The sequence below is a fragment of the Saccopteryx bilineata genome, chromosome 9, assembly GCF_036850765.1.
Source record: "Saccopteryx bilineata isolate mSacBil1 chromosome 9, mSacBil1_pri_phased_curated, whole genome shotgun sequence".
In the NCBI taxonomy this organism is placed as follows: domain Eukaryota; kingdom Metazoa; phylum Chordata; class Mammalia; order Chiroptera; family Emballonuridae; genus Saccopteryx; species Saccopteryx bilineata.
The window spans coordinates 18,470,907-18,486,063 of record NC_089498.1 but is presented as its reverse complement, the minus strand read 5'-3'; the positions used below and the strand labels follow the sequence as shown (position 1 = coordinate 18,486,063).

Below are 15,157 nucleotides of genomic sequence, written 5' to 3'. Positions count from 1 at the left end.
CCACAAGCAGTTAGGCCTCACTTAAATTGAGGCACCACCCAGATCTATAGAGTTTTACTCTTGAAAATTATACTCTCAAGCTCACAAGACACCTGGGTCAAGCTGGTTAAGCGAGGTGGGGCAGGGATAGAACCAACACCTCTAGCCCAGGATGAGGAGTATTTTAGCAAGCCTTTCTCTTCTATGAAGCATCCTGAGAGATGGATGTCTGGGGGTGAGAGTGGTTCAGAACGGCTTCTTTGTAGGAGGGAGGATACAGACAGCCAACAAGAGGGAGAAAGAGCATTCAGGCAGAGGATGCAGAATGAGCACAGTGTGGAGGAGGAAAAGAGTAAATAGGGAGCTGTGGGAGCAGACACTAGGTCAGGTTGAAAGGGGCCCCAAATGTCAGCAACCTGAGTAGAGGAGCAAGGAGTAGCCTCTTAGACAGCACAGTGATGGGGTATGGGCGCAGCTCAGCCAGGGTTCCATTCTGTAACCCCAACTATCCTGACAACTGGGTCTTGGTGGCACGACATGTGATAGATCTGTTACCAGGAAAGCTGCTTCCTCCCCAGGAATTCCCAAGCCCAGGCCTTACATTCCTCCATCATACTAGTGCCCTAGTCCCCAAAACTTTGCTGCTGAGATCAGTCCAGGGACAGAAAGTTCCCAAATTCTGAAAGTATGCCCTTCTTTGAGGCAAAGCTGTAGCATGACACCACTCCTGCACATCCATCTCCAGAAGCTGTGTCCCTGGTTCCCTGGTAGAGTCAGCTTAGGGCTCAGGGTCAAGCTTGGGCAATGTCTGCAAGGACAGATGAACAGCCTGTTGCCCCTCTCACCAGATTTCCTGGGAAGACTGGGCAGCATGGAGCAACTTTCCCTGGGGCGACTCCAGCTGCTCTCGTAGCATCTGGCACAAGCAGTACTTGGTGTTGGTGTAGTGATTGTCATACTGCACAGCCTGGAAGAAGAACTGACATGAGCCCACCTGCAGCCCAGGTGGGCTCTGAGGCCTGAGCTTTGTTCTTGTGCAGGGAAAGGGGATGTTAAGGGGCACCAGAGGTGCGCTTACAGCCAAGGTAATGGGACCCCATAAGAAGAGCCACCTCCAGCCTAGCCATCTGGTCCTTCAATTAGTAGTACAAAGCTCAAGGGTTGCAGCCAAAGCCCACAATCAGAAGCACACCCTACTGGATAGCCTATCTGAAGTCTAGATATGCAGGGAGCCCCTCCTGCTTCAGCCACCATGGTTAACCATAGAACATCTGTTGTCAGGCATCTCCTAGGGCTGGGAGGGAGAACAAGACAAATTCTGGTGTGGTGTACCAGTCCCAGGACAGGGTGAGATTCTTCCACTCTTATAATCACAGTAGGTGTCTTCCCTTCCCACATCTTAAATGGCCTGTCTCCAATTTCCCCTACCTAAAGAGCATGTTCACATGCGTTTTGTCACTTCACTGAGCTACACAAGCGTAAAGTGTAGCTATTACCACTATGTCACAAACCCGGTAAGTGCAGACTCAGAAAGACAAGACAACTAACTGCCCAGGGTACCCAGTAGAAGTCCCCATGGCCGGGGCAGGCCAGAGAGTGTTCATGAAGGGTGCGCCAGCCTTCTAGAACCCCTCTAATCTCTTGCTCCATACTATATTCTAACAGTACTAGTCCTATGTCCTCAGTGCCTGAGAAGGTGCCATGGCACACTCAGGACAAAGCAAAAATATGTGGGTAAGCCCCAGCCAGTGGCAAGGTCTTGATTCAGCTATTTGGGGACAGAAAACACCTGGCTGGACCAGAAACAGCCCTGCCTATGCTTGAAAGCCACACCCTTTCTCCTAGGCTTAGCTCTTCTGGTCAGCTGGCAAGTCTGAGACACAGGAGACAAGGTGAGTTGTGCTGATCTTGCTCACTGTGTGAAAGGTGCTGTTATCACCCCGGCTCAGCCTGACCCTTGGCAGATCCTCAAGAGTGTTTGTTGTCTTGGAAAATTTGGTGGTCATCAACCTGCACAACAGGACCCAGAACCAAGGGGATGAGAGCTGCAGCATTGAGCAAGGGAGGTTCTAAGACAGAGGCTGCCTGCTGGTCACAGGCTTCAGGGTCTCCTAACATCCCCAGCTTCCACAGTCCTGGGGTACTCCCAAACTGTGGCAGCCACAACTGCCCAGGCCATGGCTTGAAGAGGATATAGGCTGTCTGAAGATCTGAGAAGCTCCTGACTCTCCCAGGAGGGTGTGAGCCTCAGGATTAAAGAGGAGGGTGAAAGCCTGTTGTGAGTGAAGGCTCAGGCACAGCTTAGTAAACAATTTGAGGACCACTCACTGTCTCTACCTACAGACATACACAGCTGATCACAGAGTCCCACAAGTTCCAAGGTTGTGCCAAAAAGACAGAGTACATGAACTTTCAAAAAAGTCCTTTACAGGGAAATACCCCTGGCACTACTATCAAACTCCCAGTGAGAAGAAAATGACATTCCCTAAGGAGAGGGTTAACATTCAGCTATTCCCTAAGTGAGGAGTTAAAGCATTCTGGGAATTAGCAAGAGAAGAGTTTTGCGTAATTCTGACTGATGACAAAGTAAGAAGTCTCTATGGAGATAACCTGTCAACAACAACTACTACAATGGCTCCTCCTGGCTGTGTCTGCTCTGGCACCAACCATTGGTATGGGTATTTTCAGTGACACTGACCCTGTTGTCATTGTGCATACACATGTATGTGTGGGGGCTGAAAAAGAGAAAAAGACCGTGTGTTTGGGGCCCCAAAAGCATCCTGGATCCAGACGTCCTTGCTATGACCCATACCTTGGATGCCTTAGAAGTAGGTGATTAGCAGTATGCCTCCCCAGTACCCATTCTTCATATTGCAGCCTGGGAGGCCCAATGCTGCGTGACCAGAACTGAAAAGGACAGGGACAAAGACTGCTGGCAGCTGGGGGCAGGGGGCTCATCCGAAGCACTTTCTACAGGAATGTGGCAGACAGGGAGACATGTTTGTTTCAAAAAAGTGCAGAGACGTACGTATTGGATGTACTTCCGCATGACCTCCTCCAGGGGCCGCAGACCCTCCTTGAGGAAGACAGACGGGTTCCACATGGCAGCTCGGGCCACCATCACTGAAGAGGCTGCCGTGGCCTGTCGAAAGTCCTCAATGTCCAAATAATCTTGGATGTGGTCGTGAGATCCTCCACTGAAAGGCAACGAGGATGAGAGGTGTCCCCATCCTTGTTCCAACATTTTCAGAAAAAGGCAAATCCCAGGACTGTTTCCCATTAACTGTGTGATTTTTGGCTAAGTCCTTCAGCTAAGAGTACTTCTAGAGCCTGGAGATTCTGACACATACCCCACACTGTGGAACAGGAGCACCACGTGCGATAACACAGGAAAGCAGCCCGAACCTGGCCTAGCACTTAACACATAGCCCTGAGATTTTACCTTCCTTCTACTTCATCCCAGGCAGTGGCTAAAGCCAGCCCACTTCTGAAGACAGGGGTCTATAAGTGGATACTGAGATTATAGGTACCCCGCCCCCAGGCTGGGGCACCTATATGCCCAGTAAATGCTGGGTCAAAAACCTAGAGAGAGAGCAGATGCAGTGGTGACTGTGAGAGGAAGGAAGGAGGCCTAGTTTGGTTGCAATTTCCCTTCCTGCCACCATGAAGCCCCAAGGGCCCCCTTGCAAACTGCTCTGTCTTTACCTGTCCACTAGGAGCCAGGCGGCAGCCTCAGGCCAGAAACAGCATTGTGTGTATGTGTGTGTGGGGTTGGGGACCAGAGCACTCAGGTGTGAGCAGCAGCAAGAGTGTCCAGTGTCTTAAGTAGCCCCACCTTCTCCAGGCCATCCCTAAAACTCCTTGGCCTGGGGAAGGCCGGGCCTGGCTACAAATGTCACCCTCAACTCTCTCCCCCTGTCCCACCAGTCAGACATGCCTTTCGTCAGGGCTTTATGACTGGCCTACACAGACCACTGGTCTACAAAGGTCAGCTCCCCGGGGCAACTGGATACTGTCTCATAATAAGCCTTTGGGCTGGTCATCGGTACTTCACACCTGCCAGTCTAGATTCCAGGTCTTATATCTATCCAGAAAGATCATCTCGGCTTTGGACTGTGGCCAGCCTTATGACCCCTGAGCCACATAGGGGTTGGCAAAAATAGGCTGACAGTTATTCATATGGAAAATACAATAATTAATAACACAAGAATTGACTTTTATTCTGCATACTCACAACTGTAAACCTACTTTTGTCCACCATGTATAGCTTTATATACTCTGGCTTGGGCCTCCTTTACCCAACACTCAGCACACCTAACTCTGGTGTGACAACACTTTCCCCTGGGCCTGCTTCAGTAGTCACCTTCTTGCTCTCCCTATCCCCTAAATATTCCTCCCCTCAACCCATCCATTAGAATGCCCTGGGGCCCTGCCTATTGCACACCTACATCAGCCACTTTCCAGAGGCCAAGAAACATGATAGGCACTTGTCTGACTCATTACCAACTTCATTTTTCATCCTACCCTTTTGTTCTTTCCCTTAAGGTCAATTTTTTTTTTTTTTTTTGTATTTTTCTGAAGCTGGAAACGGGGAGGCAGTCAGACAGACTCCCACATGCGCCCGACCGGGATCCACCTGGCACGCCCACCAGGGGGCGATGCTCTGCCCATCTGGGGCATCGCTCTGCCACAACCAGAGCCACTCTAGCACCTGGGGCAGAGGTCAAGGAGCCATCCCCAGCGCCTGGGCCAACTTTTGCTCCAATGGAGCTTTGGCTGCGGGAGGGGAAGAGAGAGACAGAAAGGAAGGAGAGGGGGAGGGGTGGAGAAAAAGATGGGAGCTTCTCCTGTGTGCCCTGGCCGGGAATCGAACCCGGGACTTCCGCATGCCAGGCCAACGCTCTACCGCTGAGCTAACCGGCCAGGGCCAAAGGTCAATTTTTAATGTTACCTCATTCCGTATATAAATGCCAGCTCAAATCCCTTATGAGTGAGGTGGGGCATAAAAAGTAAACAATGTGGAAGGAAGGCTTACTTGGCTATGACAGGAATGGAGAGGGTTTCAGCAATGGCTTTAATGGCTTCACAGTTTACAGGATGTTGAGGTCGCTCCTCCCGCTTCCTTGAGATAAACAAAAAAGAGGGCTAAGTGCCAAAGGCCATGTCACAATTCACACAGGGTTATCGAGGTCAAACCCTACTGTCCTCCCTTCTAAACCTCAGAAAGGCTATGTGGCCATCAGGACAAAGGTCTAGGCTGCAGTGGATGGCTCTTCATGACCTCCACTGTGAGGGACAGGAGAATAGGTCCATGCTGAGAAGGCAAGCCCAGCTCTTGGAGGCCTGCCGGTAAGGCATGGCTGCAGGGGGCTGATGTGGATGGCCTGACTCCCAAGGTCACACCACCCTTTCCTGGCTTCCCCTCATCTCTGGCAGAGATGAGGGACAGCGCCATAAGCAGGCCACCCCTACTGTCCCAGTCCTGCCCTCCCCAAGGGACCAGGAACAGCTGCTGCCGCTCAGGCTGGCCACTCCCACACAGCTGCCTATGCCGAGGCCAAGTTAGGCAGCTGATCCTGCGGAGAGGCACCTGGTACAGGGTAGACCCAGCAACCAGGGCAGGCCACAGACCATGGCTGTCACAATAAGCCACAGGGGAGGCAGTACCACAACCTAGAGCACCTCCTTCCAAGGTCAACAGCAAGAAGTTCTTGTGAATGAGACTGAGTTTTAAGGATGCTAAGGTGAGCCCTGACCTGAGCTGTGTTCAGAAACAAGAAAAGCAGTTGACCAGATAGTCCTTACCCAGGTCTTGTTTGGGTATTTCCCTTCTGCTACATTCAACAAAAGGGTCAGGGCCTACAGAGCCTCAGAAAGTCCAGTCATCCCAGCCTCCACCTTCATCTTCCCACACCCCCAGCAGCCAGTTCTAGCTATTCTCAGCAGCTTTTTTCTTTCTTTTTTTTGTTTTTTGTTTTTTAAATGAAAAGAAGTGAGGCAGAACTATACTCCCACATGCACCCCAACCAGGATACACCTGGCAAGCCCACTAGCGAGTGATACTCTGCCCATCTGGGGCCCTTGCTTCATTGCAACCAGAGACATTTTTAGCACCTAAGGCGAAGGCCATGGAGCCATCCTCAGTGCCTGGGGCTAATTTGCTCTAATAGAGCCATGGATGCAGGAGGGGAAGAGGAGAGAGAAAGCGAGAGAGGGAGAGAGAAGCAAGAGGGGGGGAAGGGTGGAGAAGCAGATGGCTGCCTCTCCTGTGTGCCCTGACCGGAAATCGAACTCAGGACAGCCACATGCCAGGCCAATGTTCTACCACTGCACCATCCGGCCAGGGGCCTCAGCAGCTTTGATGGCCAGAATTCCTTCCTTAAACTCGCTGAGATCTGTCTTTCTAGTATTTCCAACTACTGGTAGAAAAGAACCTTGTAAAGCTGAAATTATCTTAATTTCCAAATGAGAAATGTGGTGCTTAGAGGGATGAAATGATTTGTCCAAGAATACACAGCCAACAAGCAGCAGAGCTAGGATTTGAAACCTAGCAGTCTGAGCCCAGAGCCTGTTGCCTCAGAATGTGTAATGGGTGTGGCTTTTCATATCCCCCTACTGGTTGCCATCCATACAGCTCTGCTTTTCTGTTTTATATGTTGGAGTTCTAAGTTCACTTTTTTGAAAATGCTATGATAAACACAACCAGCAAAAACTGGGCTGTTCCTACAAAACCCCTGAACCCAAAAGGAACATCACTTAGAGAAAAGAGGTCACTCTGGCCAAAGTCTACTGACCTAGGATTCTGCACAAAAGCATAGCCTGGATACAAGGAGCAAGTTCGACTGGGTAACCCAAGGTAGCCTTTAGCACCACCTCAGCTCTCTGCAGAGTGAACATCAGCTACAGTCCTTGTGTAGATACAAGGACTGTTTAAAGCAGTCATTGTGACAGCTGGAAATCTAACAAGTGCAGACAAGAGGCACCTGGTTGTGGCCACTCACGGAAGCAGTAAGGTACCTTCAGTTTAAAAAAAGAAAAACATAACAACAAAAACTGCAATCTGCCTGGGGTCGTTCGAGGTACAAAGGTATTGCTCAACAAAGTGGAAAGAAAATGAGATTCAGTCGGAGTTCTAATTCTACCACTTTCTGGCTACATGGTGCAATTTTGAGCAAATCATTCCATCTCTACCATTACACATCCTAAGGGTAGGAACGTTTCTCCTTCCTCTTCGGTCTCTCTGTTTCTAAAGATCACTGCAGTGCCTACCACCAGTAGATGCTCAATGAATGAAACAAAGAAAAATGCAAGCCCATAATGGGTTTGACCACCCTCAAGATGTCAAAGAGCAGGCAGTGGCACAGTGGATAGAGCATTGAACTGGAATGCGGAGGACCCAGCTTCAAGACCCCGAGGTCGCCAGCTTGAACGCAGGCTCATCTGGTTTGAGCAAAGCTTGGACCCAAGGTCGTTGGCTCGAGTAAGGGGTTACTCAGTCTGCTGTAGCCCCATGGTCAAGGCACATATGAGAAAGCAATCAATGAACAACTAAGGTGTCACAACGAAAAACTAATGATTGATGCTTCTCATCTCTCTCCATTTCTGTCCATCTGTCCCTAGCTATCCCTCTCTCTGACTCTCTCTCTGTCTCTGTAAGAGAAAAAAAAAGATGTCAAAATGGCCTGGTCAGGCAGTGGCACAGTGGATAGAACATCAGCCTGGGATGCTAAGGACCCAGGTTCGAAATCCTGAGTTCACCAGCTTGAGCATGGGCTCATCCGGCTTGAATGCGGGCTCACCAGCTTGAGCACAGGGTCACTGGCTTGAACATGGGATCATAGATATGACCCCATGGTCGCTGGCTTGAGCCCAAGGTCGCTAGCTTGAGTCCAAGGTCACTGGCTTGAGCAAGGGGTCACTAGCTCTGCTGCAGCCTTCCAGTCAAGGCACTTATGAGAAAACAATCAATGAACAACTAAGATGCTACAACGAAGAGTTGACTCTTCTCATCTCTCTACCTTCCTATCTATCCCTGTCTGTCCCTTCCTCTCTCTCACTAAAAAAAAATAAAAAAAGATGTCAAAGAGCTAGGCAGAGGTAGGCTGCATTTGTAGGAGAGAACTTAGTTGTCACCTGTGGATCATTAAGATGGCTGAGGACCACCCTGCAAGTCAATCTCTAGAAAGGCAACCACTCACCTCCCATGAACTGCGATGGCGGCAATGCCAGTCCTCTCTATCCGCTTCACAAGACTCAGAGTATCTTCCAGCTGAGGAGGAAGACCGCACAAGTGGTTACTGAAGCCACAGAGGAAACAGCTGCCAGCGCTTAAAGTGGGCTCAGCTCTAACCCCTCCAAACCTAATTCAGCTCCTCAAAAATGACTGACACCCACCTGAGCAGGTGGTGGCGCAGTGGATAGACCGTCGAACTGGGATGCAGAAGACCCAGGTTCGAGACCCCAGGTCGCCAGCGAGGGCTCATTTGGTTTGAGCAAAAGCTCACCAGCTTGAGCCCAAGGTCGCTGGCTCAAGCAAGGGGTTACTCGGTCTGCTGAAGGCCCGCGGTCAAGGCATGTATGAGAAAGCAATCAATGAACAATTAAGGTGTTGCAACGCGCAACAAAAAACTAATGATTGATGCTTCTCATCTCTCTCCATTCCTGTCTGTCTGTCCCTGTCTATCCCTCTCTCTGACTCTCTCTGTCTCTGTAAAAAAAAAAAAAAAAAAAATTACTGACACCCCAAATAAACATCCCTGAAAAAAGTGGACCTTCAAATGTAACACATTGTCCTTACCGAGGGTAGGATGCGAATCTTGCAGGTCACAGGTCTGCGTGTCCCTTTAACAAGAGTGCTGAGGATCTGCAGAGAGAACACAACAGCACCTACCTCTTTTAGAACAAACAATCACAACAGCTTGTACCAGTTACCTCTGCTACAGACCTGTGTGTCCCAGTGAAATGGGACATGTCTCTGTGCATGTATGTGTCCACATGAATGTCTGTTGCATGCATATACATGTAAGTTCCATGAAGGAAGGTGTCCACCTTTTTTCTATGCTAGCCCCGTGCCTGGCACATAGTGGTGTACATATATTTGGTAAGTAAATGAACAAGTGATGGATCTGCATGCATGCCTATGTAGAATAGAGTGATCCTTTGCCAGGGCAAACATCTGAGAGCTTAAGAAATACAGACTTGTAGATCCCACCTCATATTTCCTGAATGAGTCTCTGGGGGCAGGGCTTAGGAGTATGATTTGAAAGGCTCTGCCCAACACACTCCCTCCCCAATATGATTCAGAGGCCTAACTCTGGCTGAGAACGCAGGGCTCCCAGCTTCTTTCTCGCTTGAAGGCAATGCTCCCTTAATGCTGTTCCAGGATCTGCGGAGTGAGGGAGCAGGAAGGCTTTACAGGTCTTGGGCCCTATCTTCTCATACCCCACTCTATAGCTGATCAGATATACAAGAATGAAACTGGCAAAGGAGAGGACAACACAGTCAACATATTTAAAAGTGGGTTTTTTTTCAAGTTCAGTGTTTTTTAATTATTTTTATTTATTTATTCATTTTAGAAAAGAGAGACAGAGAGAGAGAGAGAGAGAGAGAGGAGGGGGGAGGAGCAGGAAGCATCAACTCCCATATGTGCCTTGACCAGGCAAGCCCAAGGTTTTGAACCGGTGATCTCAACGTTCCAGGTCAATGCTTTATCCACTGCGCCACCACAGGTCAGGCCAAAAGTGGTTTGTTTGTTTTTTTGCATAGTAATTATAAAGAACTTCAAAGAAAGATCAAGAAAGTCATGCAGGAAAGTCAGGGAGGTGGTAAGACCAGACTCCCTAAGAGTCAGAGATCGAGAGAAGTAAATGACACTGTTTGTCTGTGGCATTGCCATCTTCTTCCCTCATCAAAAATTTCAGGCCAGGCAAACTGAGGGTAGGCGATCCCAACAGCCCTCTTCAAGAACTGGGTTGGCTTGACCAGGCGGTGGTGCAGTGGATGGAGCGTCGGACTGGGATGCGGAGGACCCAGGTTCGAGACCCTGAGGTCACCAGCTTGAGCACAGGCTCATCTGGTTTGAGCAAAGCTCACCAGCTTGGACCAAAGGTCACTGGCTCAAGCAAGGGGATACTTGGTCTGCTGAAGGCCCATGGTCAAGGCACATATGAGAAAGCAATCAATGAACAACTAAGGTGTCGCAACAAAAAACTGATGATTGATGCTTCTCATCTCTCTCCGTTCCTGTCTGTCTGTCCCTATCTATCCCTCTCTCTGACTCTATGTCTATAAAAACAAAACAAAACTGGTGCTTGTCAAGCACAGTAGGGGGCCATGCAGGCAGCTGCTGCCAGTCTTAGTTCTAGACAGGTGAGGGCAGCAGAGAGCCAGGCTACAAGAACAAGTGGAGGCCTTTCTCTCACCACCAGGATAAGGCAGGCCCCCCAGAAGACATCAGACTAAGAGGCTGGGCTGCAGGCAGGAGCACAGATAATGGATAAGACAAGGCCTGCTGACCTATGCACAACTACCAGTGACTGGCAGGCCTCATGTGCTGCCCCAGGGTGTCTCTAGCAGACCTTAAAGGAACACTGACCCTTTAAGGGGGACTGAGGCACTAGGAGTCTTAAAGCCCAGGTAGGAAAGTGAGGATGGAGAATAAGAAGGAAGTCAAAGGAGCTGAGAGAAGCAACAAGATGAGAGTTGGTGGGCTGAGAGAGGTAAATAAAAGGTGTATATGGTGTGGCAGAAAATGTCATCCCCACATGCTCTAGCAGTTCACAATACTGGGTGGCAAATGCCAACCTGTCCCCAAGGTCTCACAAACTTGGCCACCAGACTCACTCAGGGGATCAAAAGAGACAAATTTCAACTTACCTTGTATGACCCCGGCCTGGCCTGCTCCCCAAGGCTGGTGGCGGATTCTGTCAGTATTCAGGGAACCCACTGCTATACTTATCAAACCCCGGGAGAGGCCAATCCTCCCCCAGCCACCCCACAGCCACTGAGCCCGTCCACAACCTACAGGTAGCCTGGCCTATGCTCTACTGATCTTCTCAGAAGGAAGAGAGCCAATACAGAGAGCCAATACAGTTCTTCACAAAGAAAAGAGAACTCTCCCCGGGGCTCCCACCGGCTTCTCCGGGATCAGTTGTGTTACCGCACTGGACGCCTCGCGGCACCCATCTCCGCCACGCCGGATTCAGGGATCTGAACCCGACTCCCTTTCAATCAGCTGAGGGCAACCAAAGGGAGGTCATCGCCCGTCCCTTCGGAACGGCGCTCGCCCATCTCTCAGGACCGACTGACCCATGTTCAACTGCTGTTCACCTAGCCCTGGGCTTTTAAGGAACTCCAAGGTTAATGTAGGCTGGCTCAGGAGTTCCTGAACTTGGCTGCATGTCAAAATCACTAGAAAGCCTTTTACAAATTTTCCAGATCCCAGGTGGAGTGATTGATTCATTAAATCTGAGGGAGGGGAGTGAGAAGTGTTTCATGCTTAAGAACCTCTGCTTTCGGCCCTGGCCGGTTGGCTCAGCAGTAGAGCGTCGGCCTGGCGTGCGGGGGACCCGGGTTTGATTCCCGGCCAGGGCACATAGGAGAAGCGCCCATTTGCTTCTCCACCACCCCCCCCTCCTTCCTCTCTGTCTCTCTCTTCCCCTCCCGCAGCCAAGGCTCCATTGGAGCAAAGATGGCCCGGGCGCTGGGGATGGCTCCTTGGCCCCAGGCGCTAGAGTGGCTCTGGTCGCGGCAGAATGACCCCCCTGAGGGGCAGAGCATCGCCCCCTGGTGGGCAGAGCTTCGCCCCTGGTGGGCGTGCCGGGTGGATCCCGGTCGGGCACATCCGGGAGTCTGTCTGACTGTCTCTCCCTGTTTCCAGCTTCAGAAAAATAAAAAAAAATAAAAAAAAAAAAGAACCTCTGCTTTCACTCAGGCAGGACTTACCTTCTCAATCTTGTCAGGATCTGACAGCAGAGCAGCTCCCATTCCTCCCTAAGAAAAAGTACACAGAGGGGCTTCTCAGAGCTGGAGAGGGGTGGTCCCTCCCCGTGATAAGGCAACATGGCAGCATCCCAGCACTTATCCCTAAGATGCCAAAATCCACTGGCAAGCAGCACTTCTAAGAAGCAAGTGGGAAAGCAATTTCCATGCCCACAATGCCACGGATCAGAGCTTGATGAGCTCTTTATTTGTTTTTATTTAATGTTTATTTTATTAATTTTAGAGAGAGAGGAAGGGAGAAAGGGGGAAAGAGAGGGAGAGAGAAAGAGAGACAGGAACATCAATCTGTTCCTGTACGTGCCCTGACCAGAAATTGAACCGGCAACCTCTGCACTTTGGGACAGTGCTCTAACCAACCGAGCTATCCAGCGAGTTGATGCTTCCTGCTCCTCCCTCCTTTCTCCCTTTCTCTTCTCTAAAATTGATAAATAAAAATTTAAAAAATAATGTTTCAGGATTGCCTATTCCCTAACCAGGGTCTCAGTGTCTTAATGTACTAAACTCTTGCCCTGACTAGGTAGTTTGGTTGGTTAGAGCTTTGTCCCGAAGTGCAGGGGTTGCCAGTTAGGTCCCCATTCAGGGCACATATAAAAACAGATCAATATTCCTGTCTCTCTCTCTCTCTCTTCCTCTCTAAAATCAATAAATTTAAAAATAAATTAAAATAAAATAAACTCTATGCCAAGCCCTTAAAAAACAATGAGTCAGGTCCTGGCCAGTTGGCTCAACAGTATAGCATCGGCCCATCATGTGGAAGTCCTGGGTTCGATTCCCAGTCAGGGCACACAGGAGAAACACCCATCTGCTTCTCCACCCTTCCCCCTTTCCTTTGCTCTATCTCTCTCTTCCCCTCCCGCAGCCAAGGCTCCATTGGAGCAAAGTTGGCCCAGGCGCTGAGGATGGCTCCATGGCCTCTGCTTCAGGTGCTAGAATGGCTCTGACCACAACACAGCAATGCCCCAGATGGGCAGAGCATCGCCCCTGATGGGAAGGCCAGGTGGATCCCGGTTGGGTGCATGCAGGAGTCTGTCTGACTGCCTCCCCGCTTCTAACTTTGTTTTATTTATTTTTTTATTTTTTATTTTTGTATTTTTCTGAAACTGGAAACGGGGAGAGACAGTCAGACAGACTCCCGCATGCGCCCGACCGGGATCCACCAGGCACACCCACCAGGGGCGATGGTCTGCCCACCAGGGGGCGATGCTCTGCCCCTCCGGGGCGTCGCTCTGCCGTGACCAGAGCCACTTTAGCGCCTGGGGCAGAGGCCAAGAAGCCATCCCCAGAACCCAGGCCATCTTTACTCCAATGGAGCCTTGGCTTCAGGAGGGGAAGTGAGAGACAGAGAGGAAGGAGGGGGGGTGGAGAAGCAAATGGGTGCTTCTCCTATGTGCCCTGGCCGGGAATTGAACCCGGGTCCCCCGCGCGCCAGGCCGACGCTCTACCACTGAGCCAACCAGCCAGGGCACCGCTTCTAACTTTGGGGAAAAAAAAAAAAAAGAATCATTCTTTCTTTGAAACAAAAGCATGCACCTTCCTTCTATCCTACCATCACTTGCTTTGGTGCCACCACCACCAGCAAAGCCACTCAGAGGCATGCAACCTGCAGACTTTGCCCAGGCCTCTCCCCTTCCAGCAACAATGGCCCAATCCTGAGCACCTAGACCAATAAACAAAGTCCCAACTAATGGACACCAACAATCCATGGAGCCACGTGAATCCTTTAAATTTTTGATTTAAGAGAGAAAGAGAGAGAGAGAGAAACAACAATTTGCTGTTCCACTTATTTATGCATTCATTGGTTGATTCTCGTATGTGCTCTGACAAGGGGTCAAACCTGCAACCTTGGTCTACTGGGACAATGCTCGGACCAACTTAGTTACCCAGGGTGCCATGTGATTCTTTTTTTTTTTTTTTTTTTTTACAGAGACAGAGATAGACAGGGACAGACAGACAGGAACGGAGAGAGATGAGAAGCATCAATCATCAGTTTCTCGTTGCGCGCTGCGACTTCTTAGTTGTTCATTGATTGCTTTCTCACATGTGCCTTGACCGTGGGCCTTCAGCAGACCGAGTAACCCCCTGCTGGAGCCAGGGGCCTTGGGTCCAAGCTGGTGAGCTCTTTGCTCAAGCCAGATGAGCCCGCGCTCAAGCTGGCAACCTCGGGGTCTCGAACCTGGGTCCTTCCGCATCCCAGTCCGACGCTCTATCCACTGCGCCACCACCTGGTCAGGCGCCATGTGATTCTTGACATTAACAATAGCAGGTGTCTCTTGATGGTGAGACTACTGGGGTTTTGAACCGGTTATCTCAGCATTCCAGGTTAACGCTTTATCCACTGAGCCACCACAGGTCAGGCATGACCACTATGTTTTTGCTACAGAAAGGGGATGGCATTTTTACAACAGAAAGGGTGATTTTCCTGTTCTTTTTTTTTTTGTACTTTTCTATTATCCAAATTTACAATAGCATGACCTACTTTAATATAATGGGGGTAAGGGAATATTAAAAATCTGAACCCATTAAGAGTAAGGTAAAGGTAAGAAAAACAAATCCAAATAAACAAAAAAGAAAAAAAGAAAAACAAATCCAATAAATACATGCTGTCAATATACAGATTGCATACTAATGAATGCTCACAGTCTGTGCTCAAAAGGTTTAAGTTCAGTGATTACATGTTTTAAAGAATGACAGATTAGAATCAGAGAGAACACTGATCCACCACAGACTCAGCCAGCCAGAGCTGCCTATCAGAGGAAAATGGGAAGGGCAGAAAAAGACTGGCCCTGGCCAACCTTGGCCACAGATACAAACCTTGGAGGCTATGAGAAAGCCCTGGGCACCTGGACTCCATCTATCCTTCGGCTCACCCACAATTCAGCCCTTCCTTGTGGAATCACAGGCTCTAAAATGCAGTCTCACCGCCCTTTCCACAACAATGGCTTTCTTGATTGGTATTTCCTTCCTTCCTTCCTTTCTATTTAACTTATTTATTTACTTTTTTGAATAGGTAACATATTTAAATTTTTAAAGACTCAAAAGGGTAAAAAGTAAGAACCCTCTCTCCCTAAGGAATGGAAAACGTTTCAATGTATACTTTCAATATGGCTTCAATTTTATTTTAAAACTTATTTATTGCCCTGGCCAATTGGTTCAGTGGCAGAATGTTAGCCTGGCTTGT

General features: G+C 49.5%; 1 protein-coding gene across 12 annotated transcripts in view; it reads right to left on the bottom strand.

Moving 5' to 3' along the window:
• The window catches only part of DUS2 (dihydrouridine synthase 2), a 42,867-nt gene that overhangs the window by 3,773 nt on the left and 23,937 nt on the right, over nucleotides 1-15,157 (bottom strand). For 11 of the 12 annotated variants that reach the window (XM_066243045.1, XM_066243051.1, XM_066243039.1 and 8 more), the window contains 6 exons: nucleotides 11,923-11,970; nucleotides 8,777-8,842; nucleotides 8,178-8,248; nucleotides 5,015-5,101; nucleotides 3,008-3,176; nucleotides 825-946 (listed from right to left, as the gene is read on the bottom strand). In XM_066243045.1, coding sequence (XP_066099142.1) covers nucleotides 825-946; nucleotides 3,008-3,176; nucleotides 5,015-5,101; nucleotides 8,178-8,248; nucleotides 8,777-8,842; nucleotides 11,923-11,970 — 563 coding nt within the window. The remainder of the gene's footprint in view (nucleotides 1-824; nucleotides 947-3,007; nucleotides 3,177-5,014; nucleotides 5,102-8,177; nucleotides 8,249-8,776; nucleotides 8,843-11,922; nucleotides 11,971-15,157) is intronic. The other variant, XM_066243047.1, reaches the window with a different exon arrangement.